Raw genomic sequence first — 18,481 nt, forward strand, 5'->3', positions numbered from 1 at the left:
CCATTATAGAGGTGGGTTGCCATTGCCAAGGCAGTTCTAACTACACCCGTATAAACAGGACGGCAGGAAAGTTCACACAGCAGCTGCATGAAGCCCACAGCAGCTCAGCAAAGCCTCTGTAGGCAGACAGTGACTAGGCTACCTCCTAACAGGGCATGGCAGCCTGAAAAAAGGCAGCAGCACAACAGAAACTCATAAATAAAGCCCTAACTCCCCAGGACAGAGCTCCTGGGAAAAAAATGGGGGGGGCGGTTATGAGTTCTGCTGCAGCAGACTTAAATGTACCTGCCCAGCAGTTCTGAATGAACAGTGGAGAACACAGCTCAGCACTTAAGCTCCTATAAATGACAGACTGTCTCCTCAAGCAGCTCCCTGACCCCTGTATATCCAAAGAGTCACCTCATAAAGGAGAGCTCAGATTGACATCTGGTGGGTAAACTTCTGGGACAAAGATAGCAGAAGAAGAAACTGGCAGCAACCCTTACTGTTCCGCAGCTGCTGCAGGTGATTCCCAGGCAAGCAGGGCCTGGAGCAGGCCTCAGCAGTCCTACAGCACAGGGGCCAGACTGTTAGAAGGAAAATTAAGAAACAGAAAGAAATAACTTCATCATCAACAAACAGGATGTCCACTCAGAGACCCAATCTGAAAGTGAACAACAACAAAGATGACAGGTGGATAGATCCACAAAAATGAGAAGAAACCAGCCCAAAAAGTAAGAAAACCCCCAAAACCAGAATGCCTCTCCTCCTACAAGGGATCACAACTCCTCATCAGCAAGGGAACAAGGCTGGATGGAGAATGAGTGTGATGAATTGACAGAATCAGGCTTCAGAAGGTGGGTAATAAGAAACTTCTGTGAGCTAAAAGAACGTGTTCTAACCCAATGCAAAGAAACTAAGAACCTTCAGAAAAGATCTGACGAAATGCTAACGAGAATAAACAAGTTAGAGGGGAATATAAGTGAATTGATGGAGCTGTAAAACACAACACAAGAACTTCGCAAAACATACACAAGTTTCAACAGCCAAATTGACCAAGCAGAAGAAAGGATACCGGAGGTCAAAGATCAACTCAATGAAATAAAACGAGAAGGCAAGATTAGAGAAAGAAGAGTAAAAAGGAATGAACAAAATCTCCAAGAAATATGGGACTATGTGAAAAGACCTAATCTACATTTGATAGGTGTACCTGAATGTGACGGAGAGAATGAATCCAAGCTGGAAAATACTCTTCAGGATATTATCCAGGAAAACTTCCCCAACCTAGCAAGGCAGGCCAATATTCAAGTCCAGGAAATACAGAGAACACTACGAAGGCATTCCTCAAGAAGAGCAACCCCAAGGCACATAATCGTCAGATTCACCAGGGTTGAAATGAAGGAGAAAATGCTAAGGGCAGCCAGAGAGAAAGGTCAGGTTACCCACAAAGAGAAGCCCATCAGACTCACAGAAGATCTCTCAGCAGAAATGCTACAAGCCAGAAGAGAGTGGGGGCCAATATACAACACCCTTAAAGAAAAGAACTTTCAACCCAGAATTTCATATCCAGCCAAACTAAGCTTCATAAGTCAAGAAAAAATAAAATCCTTTATGAACAAGCAAGTACTCTGACATTTCATCACCACCAGGCCTGCTTTACAAGAGTTCCTGGAAGAGGCACTAAACATAGAAAGGAACAACTGGTACCAGCCACTCCAAAAACATACCAAATGGTAAAGATAATCAACACAATGAAGAAACTGCATCAACGGGCTAAATAGCCAGCTAGCATCAAAATGGCAGGATCAAATTCACACATAACAATATTAACCCTAAATGTAAATGGGCTAAATGCCCCAATCAAAAGACACAGACTGGCAAATTGGATAAAAAGCCAAAATACATCCGTGTGCTGTATCCAGAAAACCCATCTCATATGTAAGGATACACAAAGGCTCAAAATAAAGGGATGGAGGAAGATTTACAAAGCAAATGGAGAGCAAAAAAAAGGAGGAGTTGCAATTCTCGTCTCTGATAAAACAGACTTTAAAGCAACAAAGATCAAAAGAGACAAAGAAGGACATTACATAACAGTAAAAGGATCAATGCAACAAGAAGAGCTAACGATCCTAAATATATATGCATCCAATAAAGGAGCACCTAGATACATAAGGCAAGTTCTTAATGAATTGCAAAGAGACTTAGACTCACACACAATAATAGTGGGAGACTTTAACACCCATTGTCAATATTAGACAGATCAATGAGACAGAAATTTAACAAGGATATCCAGGACTTGAACTCAGACCTTAACCAAGCAAACCTAATAGACATTTACAGAACTTTCCACCCCAAATCCACAGAGGATACATTCTTCTTAGCACCACATTGCACCTACTCTAAAATTGACCACATAATTGGAAGTAATTCACCCCTCAGCAAATGCAAAAGAACAGAAATCATAACAAACAGTCTCTCAGACCACAGTGCAATCAAGTTAGAACTCAGAATTCAGAAACTAACTCAGAACTGCACAGCTTCATGGAAACTGAACAACTGGCTCTTGAATGTTGACTGGATAAACAATGAAATGAAGGCAGAAATAAAGATGTTCTTCAAAACCGATGAGAATGAAGACACAACATAGCAGAATCTCTGGGACACATTTAAAGCAGTCTCTAGAGGAAAATATATAGCAATAAATGCCCACAGGAGAATCAAGGAGAGATTGAAAATCAACACCCTATTGTCAAAAATGAAAGAGCTAGAGGAGCAAGATCAAAAAAACTCAAAAGCTAGCAGAAGACAAGAAATAACTACAATCAGAGCAGAACTGAAGGAGATAGAGACCCAAAAAACCCTTCAAAAATCAATGAATCCAGGAGGTGGTTTTTCAAAAAGATCAACAAAATAGACCACTAGCCAGATTAATAAAAAAGAAAAGAGAGAATAATCAAATAGATGCCATAAAAAACGATAAAGGGGATATCACCACAGATTCCACAGAAATACAAACCATCATCAGAGATTATTACAAACAACTCTATGCACATAAACTAGTAAACCCGGAAGAAATGGATAAATTCCTGGACACCTGCATCCTCCCAAGCCTAAACCAGGAAGAAATTCAAACCCTGAATAGACCAATAACAAGGTCTGAAGTTGAAGCAGCAATTAAGAGCCTACCACCCAAAAAAAGGCCAGGTCCAGATGGGTTCACAGCCGAATTCTACCAGACATACAAAGAGGAGCTGGTACCATTCCTTCTGAAACTATTCCATACAACCCAAAAAGACGGAATCCTTCCCAAATCATTTTATGAGACCAACATCATCCTGATACCAAAACCTGGCAGAGACTCAGCAAGAAAAGAAAAATTCAGGCCAATATCCATGATGAACACAGATGCAAAAATCTTCAATAAAATACTGGCAAGCCGATCGCAACAGCAAATCAAAAACTTATCCACCATGATCAAGTAGGATTCACCCTGGGGATGCAAGGCTGGTTCAACATATGCAAGTCTATAAATATAATTCACCACATAAAAAGAACCAACAACAAAAACCACATGATTATCTCAACTGATGCAGAGAAGGCCTTTGACAAAAATCAACAGCCCTTTATGCTAAAAACCCTCAATAAACTATCATGAGATTGCAGCAATTCAGTCATATCTTAGGCTTTGCTAATTCTAGTTCTCTTGCTATCTCCATTACATCTGCAGTTATTTCCACCACTGAAGTGTTGAACACCTCAAAGTTATCTATGACGTTTGGCCTCAGTTTCTCCTGAATTCCTGTTATTGGGTTTTTTTTTTTTGTCCCTCCCATGAATCATGAATGTTCTTAATGATATCTAGAATGGTGAATCCTTTCCAGAAGGTCCATTAGAGGACTTTGTTTTGTCCAGATCCATCAAAGGAATTACTGTAAAAGATATAAGCTGTAATCACTATAAGCTATAGCCTTATGAAATGTATTTCTTATATGATAAAACTTAAAAGTCTAAATTACTTCTTGACCTAGGGGCTGTAGAATGAATGTTGTATTAGCAGGCATAAAAACAACATCAATCTTGTACATCTCAATCAGAGCTCTGGAGTGACCAGGTACAATGTCAATGAGCAATAATATTTTGAAGAAATCCCTTTTTCTGAGAGGTAGGTCTCAACAGGGAACTTAAAATATTCAATAAACCATGTTGTAAACAGATATGCTGTCACCAGGCTTAGTTATTCTATCTATAGAGCACAGGCAGAAGGCATAATTCCTAAGGGCCTTACGGTTTTCAGAACAGAAAATGAACACTGGCTTCAATGTAAAGCTATTAGCTACATTAGCCTCTATCAAGAGAGTCTCCCTGTCCTTCAGAGCTTTGAAGCCAAGCATTAACTCCTCCCTTTGAGATATGAAAGTCCCAGATGGTATCTTCTTTCAACACAAGGCTGTTTTGTCACCATTGAAAAATCTGTTGTTTAGTGTAGCCACCTTCATCAGTTATACATATATGTATAATTTTTTTGGCAGCGTCTTGCTATGTCACCCAGCTGGAGTGTGGTGGTGCATCACAGCTCACTCCAGCCTCAATCTTCTGGGCTCAAGCAATCCTCCCACCTCAGCCTGCCGAGTAGCTCGGACCACAGGTGTGCACCGCCACACCCAGCTAATTTTTTATTTTTTGTAGAAACAGCATCTCCCTGTGGTGCCCAGGTTGAGTATCAATGGTCTTAACTAGCTTTTCTATGTAACTTGCTGCAGCGTCTACATCAGCACTTGCTGCTTCATTTTGTACTTTAGTTATGGAGACGGCTTCTTTCCTTAAACCTCATGAACTAACCTGTTCTAGTTTCCAACTTTTCTTCTGCAGCTTCCTCACCTCTCTCAGTCTTCACAGAATTGAAGAGAGTTGGGGCCTTCCTTTAGAGTAGGGTTTGGCTTAAGGGAGTGCTGCAGCTGGTTTAATCCTCTATTCATTAAACTTTCTCCCTATCAGCAATAAGGCTGTTTCACTTTCCTACCACTTACTTGTTCTCTGGAGTAGCACTTTTAATTTTCTTCAAGAAATTTTTTTTGCTTTCACAACTTGTCTAACTAACCTTTTGGCCTATCTTGACTTTCTTTCTTTCTTTTTTTTTTTTTTTTTTTTTTTTTTTGAGACGGAGTTTCGCTCTTGTTACCCAGGCTGGCATGCAATGGCGTGATCTCGGCTCAGAGCAACCTCCGCCTCCTGTGTTCAAGCAATTCTCTTGCCTCAGCCTACCGAGTAGCTGGGACTACAGGCACTTACCACCATGTCCAGCTAATTTTTTGTATTTTTAGTAGAGACAGGGTTTCACCAAGTTGACCAGGATGGTCTTGATCTCTTGACCTCGTGGTCCACCCGCCTAAGCCTACCAAAGTGCTGGGATTATAGGCATAAGCCACCGTGCCTGGCCGCCTATCTTGACTTTCAACACGCCTTTCTCTCTTAGCTTAACATTTCCAGCTTTTGATGTAGAGTGAGAGATGTGTGACTCTTTCTTTCACTTGAACACATAAAGGCCATGGTAGGGTTAGTAAGTGACCTAATTTTATGATTTTTGTGTCTCAGGGAATAGGGAGGCCTGAGAAGAGGGAAAGAGACGGGGAAATGAGTGGTCAGTGGAGCAGTCAGAAGACATGTAACATTCATGGATTAAGTTTGCTGGCTCCGAGACAGTTTGTGGTGCCCCAAAATAATTGCAATAGTAATATCAAAGATCACTGATCACAGATCACCATAACAGATATAATAATAATGAAAACATTTGAAACATTGCAAGAATTACCAAAAAATGATGCAGAGACACCAATGGACAGACTTGCTCTTAGTGACTAATTCCTCAGGACTCATTTAAGGGAATGCCCTTTCAAGTAACACGAATTTTGTATTTGAGCACTCTGCTTGTGTTCTTCATCAACAAATACATTAATATTTTAAATGAAACAAGCTTGTAATAACCTCAGTCTTTGCTTTGGCACTTCTAGCTGTGTAATGTGTGTGTAATGCATGTGTGTGTTTAAACACAATGTATATGGAGCTACGGAGTATACCTGCTAGGTTAGCATGAATAACACAAAATTTAGATTACACAGTTAGCTCAGCTTTCATTTTCTGCTGCTGTTAAGTCGTAGAATAGAAAACGAGAGAGAGAGAGAGAGAGAGAGAGAGAGAGAGAGAGAGAGAGAGAGAAAGACTTTCTTGCTATTTCAAATTCAGAACAAAGTTCTTAAAGTTAGTTAAGAAACCCTTGGGTAGTAGAGCACATTTAATCCCAACACTAACACAGTAATTCACTGCTTTAATATTTTCAATAGTTACTTCATTGCATGCGTAAACTCAGAGAGAATAACAGAAGCCATCCATATGTCTGCTACTTTCTTCCCTTTCAGACTCTCTCACTTCGGTAGTAAAATTCTACATGCCCTCCAGGAGTATCTAAACCTGACAGCAGCTCTGCTATCTATTCTGGCAATGTCTAAAAGAGAATAACTTCCTGTCTTTTGTTTACAATGTAATACTTTAACAAAAGAAAGATAGACAAAAATTGTGTTAATCGAATAATGTTTTTCTATTTATTTGTCAAGCACGTTTTGTGCTGTTGGTAAGTTATTTCTTTCTTGAAATAACCTTGATGACAGTAACTCATTGATCACACTAATGCTTTCATAAGCAATCTCTCAACTGCATGTATGTTAAATGACAATATAAGTAGATCCATATGACAGATCCATCCATACGATAGATTTAGGACATTGGTTTTCTGGGATATCAATTCTCTATTTTACTTGGTAATGTGCCTGGCAGTGAAGAGCTTTAAATTTGGCATCTGTCATTGCCTATCTTGGTCTAAATTATATCATGCTAAATATTATGATGAATACTGCACAGGGGAAATCAGCAGTGGGTTACGGAGTGGTCAACTTCATATTATTGTATACTAGTGTCTGATATTAGCACTGTTCGCCAGATGCTTCCTGTAGACTTCCAGAGAGCAGAGTGTGGTGCCTCTGAGCTCCAGAGGCACTGATGTGAAGTATGCAGAAGATAAATAAATCATGTAGTACATTCATTTCATTTGGCTCCTGTGATTCCACTGATGTCACTGTGGATAACCAGGGTCTGTACGAGGCTCCTCTCACTTCTGTGCTCTGAAGCCTTCGAGGTGCTGCCCATCTAGCCAGGCCCTGCAGTAATTTCACACACTCCTCTAATAAAGTCCTCAGGGGCTGTCATGTATTTTCCTGCACTTGCCCTATTATCCCTCCCTGCTTGAGTCTTACAGATAATTGATGATGCTTCAGTTAATCATCTTTCTCTTTCTTTTGTTCACCAGGTACTTCAGCCTTCAAGGGGCTGTTTTATTGAGAATCAATGTCTTCTCCTAGGTAATTGATCACCCTAGACCCAGGGACTCCCAATTCATCGTAATCATCATGAATACTCAAAAAGCTGTAGCCACGATACTGGAAGAGTGCAAGCAAGTGCTGGACCAGCTCTTGTTGGAAGCACCAGACGTGTCAGAAGAGGACAAGAGCGAGTACCAGCACTGCAGAGGTGAGGTTCTGATGGGAGGCACCAGGGGTGAGCCAGAAGGTTCACTCTCCTCTCTCTTGCCTGAACGACACGTTCTCATCTCTGCCCTATTTTTCTTCTCTTGGCAGATGACCACCGAGAGATGAGTGGATTTCTAGGGCATGAATGGGACATGGGCTGCAGGCGGACGGGCAGGGGAGGAAGCCCACTTTGTTGCAGTGAATTGCTGTCAGTTCTAATTTTAGGCTTCAGTAAACATGAGGCAACAAGAAACAGTTTAGTTCAAGAAGAACAAAGGGTCCAAGTTGGCTGGTGCACGTAAATTTCAATTATTAAAAAATTGAAGCAATTTCTGAATGGTGGCACATACTTTTTTTTCAAACTAGGATTTTTTGCCTCATCAGTTTCCATAGATTTCTAGGGTTTCCACAAATATGTCATCTCACCAGTCCAATCTCAGTTTTTTAGTCACCAATACATTCCTCATGCTATATTCTCACGCCATTTGTAAAATAAATTCTCTTATCTCGGTAAATACTGATTGCATCATTATCAGAGTTTAAGAATTTGGCTTGTTGATCATTTCATTGATTGTGTCATTCAGAGTCTTAGATAACTCATTGGGAATTTCCCATCACAAAGTCTAGAAAGTTCAGGTAATTCTTATTTCTTCTTTAAACAGTTTTTGAGCAACCCTTTTTTTTTAGATTTATTTTTAGCATTTCAATAAATTTTCCTCCACTTCCATAAGTATTGTCTTTTTTACATGCTTTTAATATTTCTGTCAGTATTTTTAGCACTTTGCTATTCCTCACAGAAATAAGATTCCCAAAGAAAATGCACACGCCTTGTTTTTTTGCTGTGGCTGTTCATTATGTAATGGGAAAAGGTTCTGGGAAAGTCTTTTCTCCTGAGTTCTTGTACACAGGCACATACATTTTTACAAGGGCACTATGGAAGTCTTAATTATTTGTAACCTGTCATTTGTCCTCCTTTCGAGACAAAAGAGCCTACGTCCAGTCATTTCACAGCCTCAGTTTCTATAAGACAGCAATGTGTGACTTTGCTTCCTGGCTCCATGCGCCTGTCAGCCTGAGATCACTCTCACAGATGTCAGCCTTTGTCAGGGAATGGCAGGTACTTGGCACCTAGAGAATATGCTCTATGGCTGGCCCTCGTTCTCCCCAGGGGCGGTGTGTTGTGTTCTGTTGTTTCCACTGAAGTTTTTCTCGCCCTTTTACTACACCACACCCTTTGTCTTCCTCTGCCCAAATTCCTTTAAGCTTTGTGTTCTCCCTAGTGAAGACTGAGCTCCCAATTGAGTCGCATTTTCTTTTTTTCTTCCCGAGTGCCACAGAATAGGAGAAGTAATCAGTTTAGTTCCAGATAAGGCAAATCACGGCTGTAAAATCACTAAATTAGACACAGCCCTTCAGGTAAGCTGCTCGGGGAAGTCAGTGATCGGAGAGGCAGAGGAGACTACCGCTGGGTCTGGGGCTGACTGCCCGGCGTTGGCTGAACGCAGTGGACGGACGCGGAAGGCCGCCTCCTCTGCGGAGCCATTGGCGGCCACAGCATCGGCCCAGCCGAAGGGCGGCGCTGCGCGTCCCACGCGGGCCCACCGCGCGGAGGGGGTGCAGCCTGCACCGGAGCCCTTCCCTCGGCAGGTGGCTGCGGAGCGGCTCGAGCAGGCGGGTCGTGCCGCCACCGATGTCGTCACCGCATGTGCTCCCAGAGAAAGGCATTAGTACAGGGTCACTTATGGCAGCGGGGCGAGCCAGCAGACTGCAACACAAACACTGAGGTTTTTATTCTTCTCCCCCCGCCTCTCGACCCCCTCCTCTTCCCTCAGAAATTGTCCTTGTCAGCACGGGTGACTACCCCGGCAACTTCCCCAGAGATGGAGAAGGAACTGAAATCCAGAGATACATTTTAAAAACCTCGTTTAGAGGCATATCTTATTTCCGGGTACCCCGCAGGACATTCTGACGTGAGGTGTGGGGAAAGGGCGCAAACCAAAAGGGAGGCAGAAACAAGTTAGTTGCAGAGAACAGACTTTTCCATTACCGTGAAGAAATCTGAAAACCTTAAAACTATTCAGTCCAAAGTACGATAAACTTCTATGAACCCAGAAATCATATTTCCTTTGTCATGTGACTGCTCATTTTGACTCAGTGTTCAAATAATTTAAATAATTTATTAGCCAAACTGGGGCACTTCTGAGAATGAAAAGGAGCACCGTTAATGAGGACCACACAGGACTGTCCTAAGCAAACAGGACTAAATTGTCATCCCATCCATAACTGTTTAGAAACGCTCTTGAAGAAATGTTCCCTACAACTATGTTGAAAACAATTTTAGAGGTTGAAATTATGTCAGTGACTGTAAGAGGGCCAGGCTTTCCAGTAGAATGTGGCCACACATGTCCCTAATCCTGTGGGTCAGCTTTCAAGGGGGAATGCCATCAGTCACACAGTAGATGCTCAGTAGTCCTGGACTGCTCAGTGGGGATAAGGGGTGGTAATTTCAGTGTGAAACCTGCAAGCCATCCTTGGCAATCAAGGTGAATCACTCATTGGTATGGCCCATGTGATATCCCCTCAATGCCAATCAGTCCTTCCCCACTAGAAAACGTCCTTACATTGGCCCAATTGGTGGCTAAATGGTTCGTAAAAAGGGATCACAGATCAAGTTAGGTTTTCCCTCTCTTTTTTTCTTTCGTTCTTCCTGTCATTCGTATCTCTTTTGCTGTATTTAGTATGTTTCACATACATATTAGATGAACCATGTTTTTTTAATAGATGATATAAAAATATTTTCAAAGGGCCAGCTACAAGATGAACCTTGTCTTTTAATCATACTGGTCTTTCACCCATCATGGTGTGACTTATACAAATGTTGAGACATGATGCTTGCCTTCAGGGACCTAACAGTCCAGTGAGAGACAGAGGTAGTTACAGAGCAGTGGGATGAAGGCTGAAAAGAGCCTGCTCCCTTGGGTTTGGGAGTGCTCAGAGTGGGCACTCAATTCCACGGCGAGCTCACAGCAGACTGGTGAGCAGTGGCAATGTTTGCTTTGAGTGCCTAAGTCGGTGGGCCGGAATTTGGTCACAAGGCACTGGGGGAAGGCGATCCAAACAACCAGAACAGGATTTGCAAAACCTTTGAAGATTTTTATGCAGGGCAATGGACTGCTCCATTTTGTTTTTAGAAAAATGAGGATCGACAATGTGCAAGATGAAGTGGATGGAGCAAGATGCAGGTAACAATTCAGGCAGGAATTACTGCCTAGGAAGAGGAGGAAATGGATTTTAGGCGGCACAGGATTTGACAACCAATTAGGTTTGGGGAAGAAAAGAGAACACAAAGTCAAGACTGACACCTGGGTTTCAGATTTGGGGAACTTAGTAAATGGTGGTGCCAGTCATCACAATAGAGATTTAGAAGGGAAAACAGCTTTAGAAAAAGGAGATGAGTTTATTTTTGGATGTTGAGTATGAGAGGGTTGTGAGACAAGTACCTAGAGATTTATAGCCAGCAATCATGTACGCAGGTCCATAATCCTTTATTCATAACTCTGGCATCACATGTGTACTTCAGAATTCAGAATTTTTCTAGTGTTAGGAGAGGGTCTTGTGGTGCATGTACCATATATTACATTCATACACAGTAGAAGGTGGAGTGTAGTCAAACACAGAAAGTTTTGCAGCAAAACTTTTGCGCAAACTCACTGAGTGCTTAAGCAGAACTATAAATACCCTCTAGTCAGTTCAAGCCTGTTTTGGGTGCCAAACTTAAGAAACATTTTGCAGTTGCCAAGCTGTTTAGGTTTCCAAAGTTTGTGTAGGAGATTATGAACCACTCTAAGTAGATTTGGTGCCCATTAAGAGATCTAATATATCTACTAATGTGAAGCAGAGCCATTTCACAATTAATTTACACCATTTCAAATCTCATTTGTCTTTTTCATAGTTATTGTCTGTATTCAAATGTAGCCCATATGGAAGGGGTGAGAAAGTGAAGTCTTAGGGAAGCAAAAAGAGGTTATACAAATTAACACTGCATCTCCCACCTGCCACAAGCCAAAAATGCCATTCCATTTCTGTCCCTTTCTCATTTTACAGGGAAAATAATATTTCCTTCATTCCTTTCTCTGATTCTTCATGCAGAGATAGTCACTAAAGTGCTTCACTTCCTGCTAAAAACCTTTCTTAATGCCTGACTACCCCAATTTACCTGTAGGGCAAAGTAGTCCAGGGCCACCCCTGACAGATAGCTCCTCACTGTTATTCTTTGAGTCAGAACCAACCGCTTAGACCAGCCAGCAAGAGGCAGGGAAAAGGTTTTTCTTTTCTTTTTTTTTCTTTTTTTTGCCACTGAGGTGCTTCATCATAACATTGGTAGCTCAACAGCCTTTTCTTTGACTGCAATTTCCTTACCTGAACTCTGACCTTTTCAGCTTCACTCCCCGGCGAGTTAAGGACCCTGATCCAGGAGGCAAAGGAAATGAAGTGGCCCTTCGTGCCTGAAAAGTGGCAGTACAAACAAGCCGTGGGCCCAGAGGACAAAACAAACCTGAAGGATGTGATTGGCGCCGGGTTGCAGCAGTTACTGGTAGGAAGAGCCACACCACCTGTTCCTCTGACATCCCTAAGTGAGGCATTTAGACTTTAAGTGGTCTAATAGATTAAATTTCTTTGAAGCACAAGACAGACCCCTACCCTTATGGTCAAGTCTGCCAGCTTGACTAATGTGGGGGAAATAGCTGTTTGAAAAGCATGGCTGGCCCATAAGATCTTGTGTTGGTTGTAAAGTCAAATCCAGTAAAAGTGAAGAGTGATCAGAGGGTCTAACATGAACCCTGTCATCTTGAAATATCCTTGGTGGGCCAGAGAAGCAGGTTTGGTTTCACCATTCCTCACAGCATTTTAATCTTGAAATGCTACTTTCTGAAAGTTGGGTAGCTTAAAAAAAAATCAATGCACCATTGTTTCATCAGCGTGACTTGCTGTCTAAGCTATTGAAGTCTGGCATATTTCTTCCCTGAGCCCCACGTAGGGTCCTGTTCACTTTCTTGTATCCTCAAGATTAAGGCTGTTCAGGAAGCATCAATTCAAAGTCATTGACATGCTTATTTCTCAACTCATTTATTGGAAATTAATTGAACTGGTACCTCTATGCCAGATAGTAGAGAGCCTGAGGAGTAGCACCGGAACTCAGACCGCAGCTCAGGATTCAGGCTCTGGTTCTGGGGATGACATAGGGAGTACCATTTTCCTTTTTAGTAGCATTGTTTTTTACCCACATTCTCTCAGATGATTGTCAAGGAAGAAAGATTGCTAGTTTATATGTATCTTTTCTCAAATAAAAAATACATTCATCTGGAGATCAGGCATGATCTCCAGCATGATCTCAAGCATGACAATATTCTAAAATTTCTACTTTATTGGTTTACGTAAGATTGTATTTTTGAGTCATCCCAAAATAAATATATAGGCATTGTCTTTGCCCACTCAAGCAAAAAATCTAGGAAAGACTCCCTGATCTATAGACACACAAAAAGCATCTTTAGAGATGTAATGGAAACAGTAAAACCCCACCTCTCTCATCCTCTTAAAAAACAAACAAAACAGGTTAAGCAGACTGGGGATTGCAAGCAAAGGAAAGTGAATACTTAAAAAGAATACAACAGTGAGCCAGGGGTTTTAAATAAATGTGGTCAGTGTTAGCGTAAAAGTAGAATAAAATAATAGCTATAACTTATATGTCAATATAGAGTTTACAAAGTGCTCGCACATGCATTATTTCATTTAATTCTAAATGCCTTAGAGTGATTCAGATGCTCTTTGACTGATAATGCGGTTGCCCCCAATAAATCCATCATAAGTTGACAATACAATAAGTCAAAATATTACACATTTAAAATGCATTTATTACCTAACCTACTAAACATCATAGCTTAGCTTAGCCTACCTTAAGCAAGCTCAGAACACTTACATTAGTGTACAGTTGGGCAAAATCATCTAATACTAGGTCTATTTTATAACAAAGTATTGAATATTTTGTGTAATTTAGTTAATACTGTGCTGAAAGTGAAAAACAGAATGGCTGTATTCTACTAAATGTATATTGCTTTCACACCATCGTAAAAATAAAAAAAAAAATCATAAGTTGAACCATTGTAAGTTGGGGATCTCCTGTATTATCATTATAATCCCTCTTTTATGAACATGGAAATTAAGGTGCAGAGAGATTAATTTGCCTAGGGGAGCAGGCCAGTAAGTGGTGAAATTGTGACTTACAGCCTTCTCCTTCATCCAACTCCAATTCTCCATCAGGAGGCACCAGGTGACGAGCTTGAAAGCACAGGTAGAAGCCATGAGATTTGCTTATTGTATCTAAAGCAAGCTGTAGGCCATCCAGTAAAACTTTTTGCATTGATGATGAAAATGTTCTACAGCTGTGCTGTTCAATATGGTAGCCACTAGCCACAGATGGCTCTCGAGCACTTGAAATATGGTGAATGGGACGGAAGAACTGAATTTTTAGTTTTATCTATTTTTTTATTCATTTCTATATAAATAGTCACATGTGGCCAAGGCTGCCATTTTATCGGACAGGGCATCTCTAAAGCAGTGGCTATGAATGTGTGAGACCTCCAGACAACAGATTAGCATCACCTGAAAACTGGCCAGAAATTCAAATTCTTAGGCCTAAATCAAAAACTCTTACTGAATCGAATCAAACACCCTAAGGATGGGAGTCCAGCAGTCAGCATTAGACAAGCCCTCCAGATGATTCTGATTTGTGCTAAAGTTTGAGAACCACTGCTCTGCCGGGAAGAGTAGAGTGAAGAGCATGGGGGAAAGGCAGAGAGACTGAATGGGGATAGAGTGGAGACGGGTAAGGTAAGAAGTAGGGAGAATCCAGTGAGAAGACTGCAGGAGACCAATCCGAGAAAAAAATCTCCTTTCCATCAATTCTGGGAACTGTTGCTTAGACTGGAGCCCTCCTGCAAGAACTGATGGCTGTTTTACTTGCTTTGAGATCCCTTGTGTAATTAGCCTAGTGGCATGCGAGGACTTTACAAACCTTCCAAGGAAGGCGAGGGCAAAGCAGCCTCGCAGACGGAGCGACTCCTACTTTGATGTTTGGGTTTAGCAGGTTTCTCTGACTTTTGAACATAGGCTGAGTGCCGGAGATGTGGCACATCACTATAACTGGGGTTTTACTCCCCTCACTCCATTCTGCAATCACCAGACCCCTCCTCCCCTGCATTTAAAGCTGGTAGTGATGTTAGCTTAAAAACTGAAAACGATGTTTTTAAATATTTAAGTCTGGCTGTATTGGGGGTTTAATGTGAGTTGGGAAACAAGCTGCTCATAGTTGGTAGACTGTTTTAAGAGCCCACTTACGATACCTCCTGCTATGCCTCTCTATACCACACAAATTTCACAACTGGAGAAATAGAGGCAGAGGGAATTTAAGAAATTTGAGCCCAGCTCACAAGGTCACTCAGTAGCAGCTCTAATGGGCTATTAGGCCGTCTTCAGTCTCTAATATATTTAATCGGGTAGCTTTTTGAACTCTGAGCATCATTTTCTTTAGCTTGCCCAACAAGCTATAAACTAAGCAACCACACCTCCTAATGACTTTTAGGATGCTCTCCTGTTGTGCCAAACCCTGAGTGCACAATTGCTAAACCACTGTTTTGTAAATATGGAGAACCATAGCACCCTGTGAGTCAGGCTCTCCTAAAGCCTATTTTTAGTATCTTGGATTATTAAAAATAGTTTGAATAAATTCCATCTTTTTTTTTCATTGTATCTCAATCTGGTCAGTTTCAATATTAGCATTTATCAGAGCTGGATGGTCATATTTTAATAACTGACTAATTGTGACATTCTACTCTCACTTAAAAAAGATTACCAAATTTGTCTTTTCATGTTTTCTCTTTTCTTAGAGTTTATTCATAAATATAAACTTTCTGTGATTTTTTTTTACCTGGAAATGAATCCTTCCCATACAATGTTTCCCCTGTTTTTAAAATTAGCATTGTACTTAGAGCATAAACACTATGTTTTTAATTCCACAAATAACAGATCGAAGTTGAGCACAGAATGCTTAAGTAAAAGGCAAGTCAGAAACAATTGTTTTCCACAGTTCACCAGTTGGTAAAATTAAGGGTCATTTATAATGTTATTCTCTTAGGCTGAACTTAACCAAGAAAAATGATACATGTTTTGTGTTTTGCTTTCTGGTCTCCACCGTGTTTCCATTTCCGCCCTCCCCAGCGCTCTCCTCCCCTCCTCCCCGACTCTCCAATCCCTTTTCCTTTGGTGTGTGGCCACAGACAGAAATTTATGGCAGGGGCCAACCTCCTTTACACTCCACACAAAGCTTGCTGACTTGAGAGAGTTTGTCCGCGCTCTCCCAGAAGAAACACCTGCAGTACGCTCCCTGAGAAACCTGAAGAGATGTGAGATTAATGTGGCTGTAATAGCTGGGCAGTGTTTTGGGTATTATGCCCTCTCCCCAGGTAGACGGGTCTTTTCCGAGATGATACCAATTATTTATTGCTGAAACATCTGTTGATAACTGCAGCTGCCCATGTAAAACAAAGCATATCACGGGGTCACAGGCTACGGGGACCTAAAATCCTACCTCATGCTAGTTTCGGTCTATTCAGCAACACCCTCAAGTCCATGGGTTACCATCATCTTTAATGTCTCATCGTGCCATAGAAAATACTTTGTAAACACCGAGCTGCCCTGCCCTACAGGCTTTGAAGTATTATTTCATCTTCATCGGTAATTTATATTCCAGTGCCATTGTACTGTGGGAAAGAGAGGGGGAACCTTTTTTGTTTTCCATTTAATTGTATATCGCCTGACACTTTGACCTGTATTATTAGTATTAGTCAGAAAAAGGATTTTCTCCCTCTCTTATTTAAAAATAAAATTTCAAGGGAAAGTAAGCGCTCCTTCAGCTCTTTTCACTCAAAACAATGTTTACACTCTGAGAGGGAAAGATGAAAAGCATGAGCAACTTTTTTCAAGTGTCGGAGAAGGGCATTTCAGTCTGTGAAAGAGAACAGTAAGGCCCTTATAAATATCATTCAGCAGAACCTTTGATGGATTTTTCAAAAAGTATTGAAGGCATTTAGTGTTAGCTTCTGTTTAACTCAGCTTTGGGCCATGGCGGTGGCGTGCTAGCTAGGAAAACCCGTAGAATGCTAACTTGCTGCTGAGATGCTGAGATACCGGGGAAGGGCTCAGTGTGGATGCCACCTTGGGCGATTTTTTTTTTTCTGTAGTTTTTACTCTTCTAAACAACAACAAAAAAATGGCTAATGAATTAAAAGAAAATCTGAAAGTAAAGCTTTCAAAAGGTAGAGTAAAGGCTGTGTTTGGATTTGCAAGTGGGAACAGATTGGACTGCAAGGCCAAGAACTGTGTGGTGGCCCCTGAGTTTGAACATCCCCTGCACTGGTTTGGGGGTCCTGATGCTGGAGGGAGACTGGCCTATTTCTGTGGAGGGAGGGACCTGCTCTCAGTCAGCCCTGGATTTACTGGGGTGCTCACTCACAGAGACACTAGATAATTTTTGTAGGTTGGCACTAAAAGCACAGTCCAAGGATGTGAAGCAGGCTCAGAAGGAGAATATTTATTTTTCCATGTCCTTTTCAACTCTACAACCACGAAAAATGGGTAATCTGATAGCTCTGATGCTGTCAATATTTTTGGAAAATATCTGTGGTGCCTTGGAGTGATTTTTGTTTTTTTGAAATGAAGTCTCGTTCTTGTCCCCCAGGCTGGAGTGCAGTGGTGAGATCTCGGCTCACTGCAACCTCCGCCTCCTGGGTTCAAGTGATTCTCCCACCTCAGCCTCCTGAGTAGCTGGGATTATAGGCATGAGCCACCACGCCCAGCTAATTTTTGTATTATTAGTAGAGACAGGGTTTCACCATGTTGGTCAGGCTGGTCTCGAACTCCTGACCTCAGTGATCCACCTGTCTTGGCCTCCCAAAGTGCTGGGATTACAGGCGTGAGCCACCACACCCAGCCCCTTGAAATGATTTGAAGAGACATCGTAATAATAATAAGTGTTTAGCTGTTTCCTTATGCTATTCTATGGAAAATCCCTGTGGATGAATGAATTTGATCAATTTAGTTCCAAGAATTTTTTTAACTTTTAAGTTCAGGGGTGCACATGCAGGTTTGTTACATAGGTAAACTTGTGTCACAGGGGTTTGTTGTACAGAGCATTTTATCACTCAGGTACTAAGCCTGTTACCCATTAGTTATTCTTCCTGATTGTCTCTCTCCTCCCATCATCCACCTTCTGCTAGGCCCCAGTGTGTGTTGTTCCCTTCCGAGTGTCCATGAGTTCTTATCATTTAGCTCCCACTTATAAGCGAGAACATGAGGTATTTGGTTTTCTGTTCCTGTGTTAGTTTGCTAAAGATCACGGCCTCCAGCTCCATCTGTGTTCTTGCAAAAGACATGATCTCATTCCTTTTCATGGCTGCATAGTCAGAATATTTTTTCTGATATGCCTCTTCATATTCTCTTGGTGCCTTTGACTTGTGGATATTTTTATGTTTAAACTACTTGAGATATTACAATGGTGAAATTTAAAACATGAATAAACATAAATAAATATAAGAGTTAGTCATTGCAAGATTGCAGAAAATGCTTTAAAAAATGCCTAGTGTGACTAAAATGTGAGCTAAGGGGCTGGAGAAAAGACTTTAGCAAAAGAAACCGAAGTATGAATGTATTAGGAAATGAAATATCAACTTAAAGAAAGTTATAGAAACAATAAAATTCCCTCCACAAATAAACTCTTGGTTAAAGATGTAAAAACCAATTTTAGAATATTTATTCTAGGTGCTGGTTTTTATATTAATAATAGAGAATTCAAAAGCAGTAACAGGTGCTGT

General features: G+C 41.2%; 1 protein-coding gene across 8 annotated transcripts in view; it reads left to right on the top strand.

The window, feature by feature from the left end:
* The window catches only part of ALPK1 (alpha kinase 1), a 151,173-nt gene that overhangs the window by 73,660 nt on the left and 59,032 nt on the right, over positions 1–18,481 (top strand). For 4 of the 8 annotated variants that reach the window (XM_074396571.1, XM_039468440.2, XM_039468441.2 and 1 more), the window contains 2 exons: positions 7,337–7,557; positions 11,996–12,150. In XM_074396571.1, coding sequence (XP_074252672.1) covers positions 7,437–7,557; positions 11,996–12,150 — 276 coding nt within the window. In that variant the 5' untranslated portion in view covers positions 7,337–7,436. Of the gene's footprint in view, positions 1–4,007; positions 4,142–7,336; positions 7,558–11,995; positions 12,151–18,481 lie in introns of all 8 variants that reach the window. The other 4 variants (XM_074396569.1, XM_074396573.1, XM_074396574.1 and 1 more) reach the window with 2 other exon arrangements.

This window comes from Saimiri boliviensis, chromosome 3, assembly GCF_048565385.1.
Source record: "Saimiri boliviensis isolate mSaiBol1 chromosome 3, mSaiBol1.pri, whole genome shotgun sequence".
Lineage (NCBI taxonomy): Eukaryota > Metazoa > Chordata > Mammalia > Primates > Cebidae > Saimiri > Saimiri boliviensis.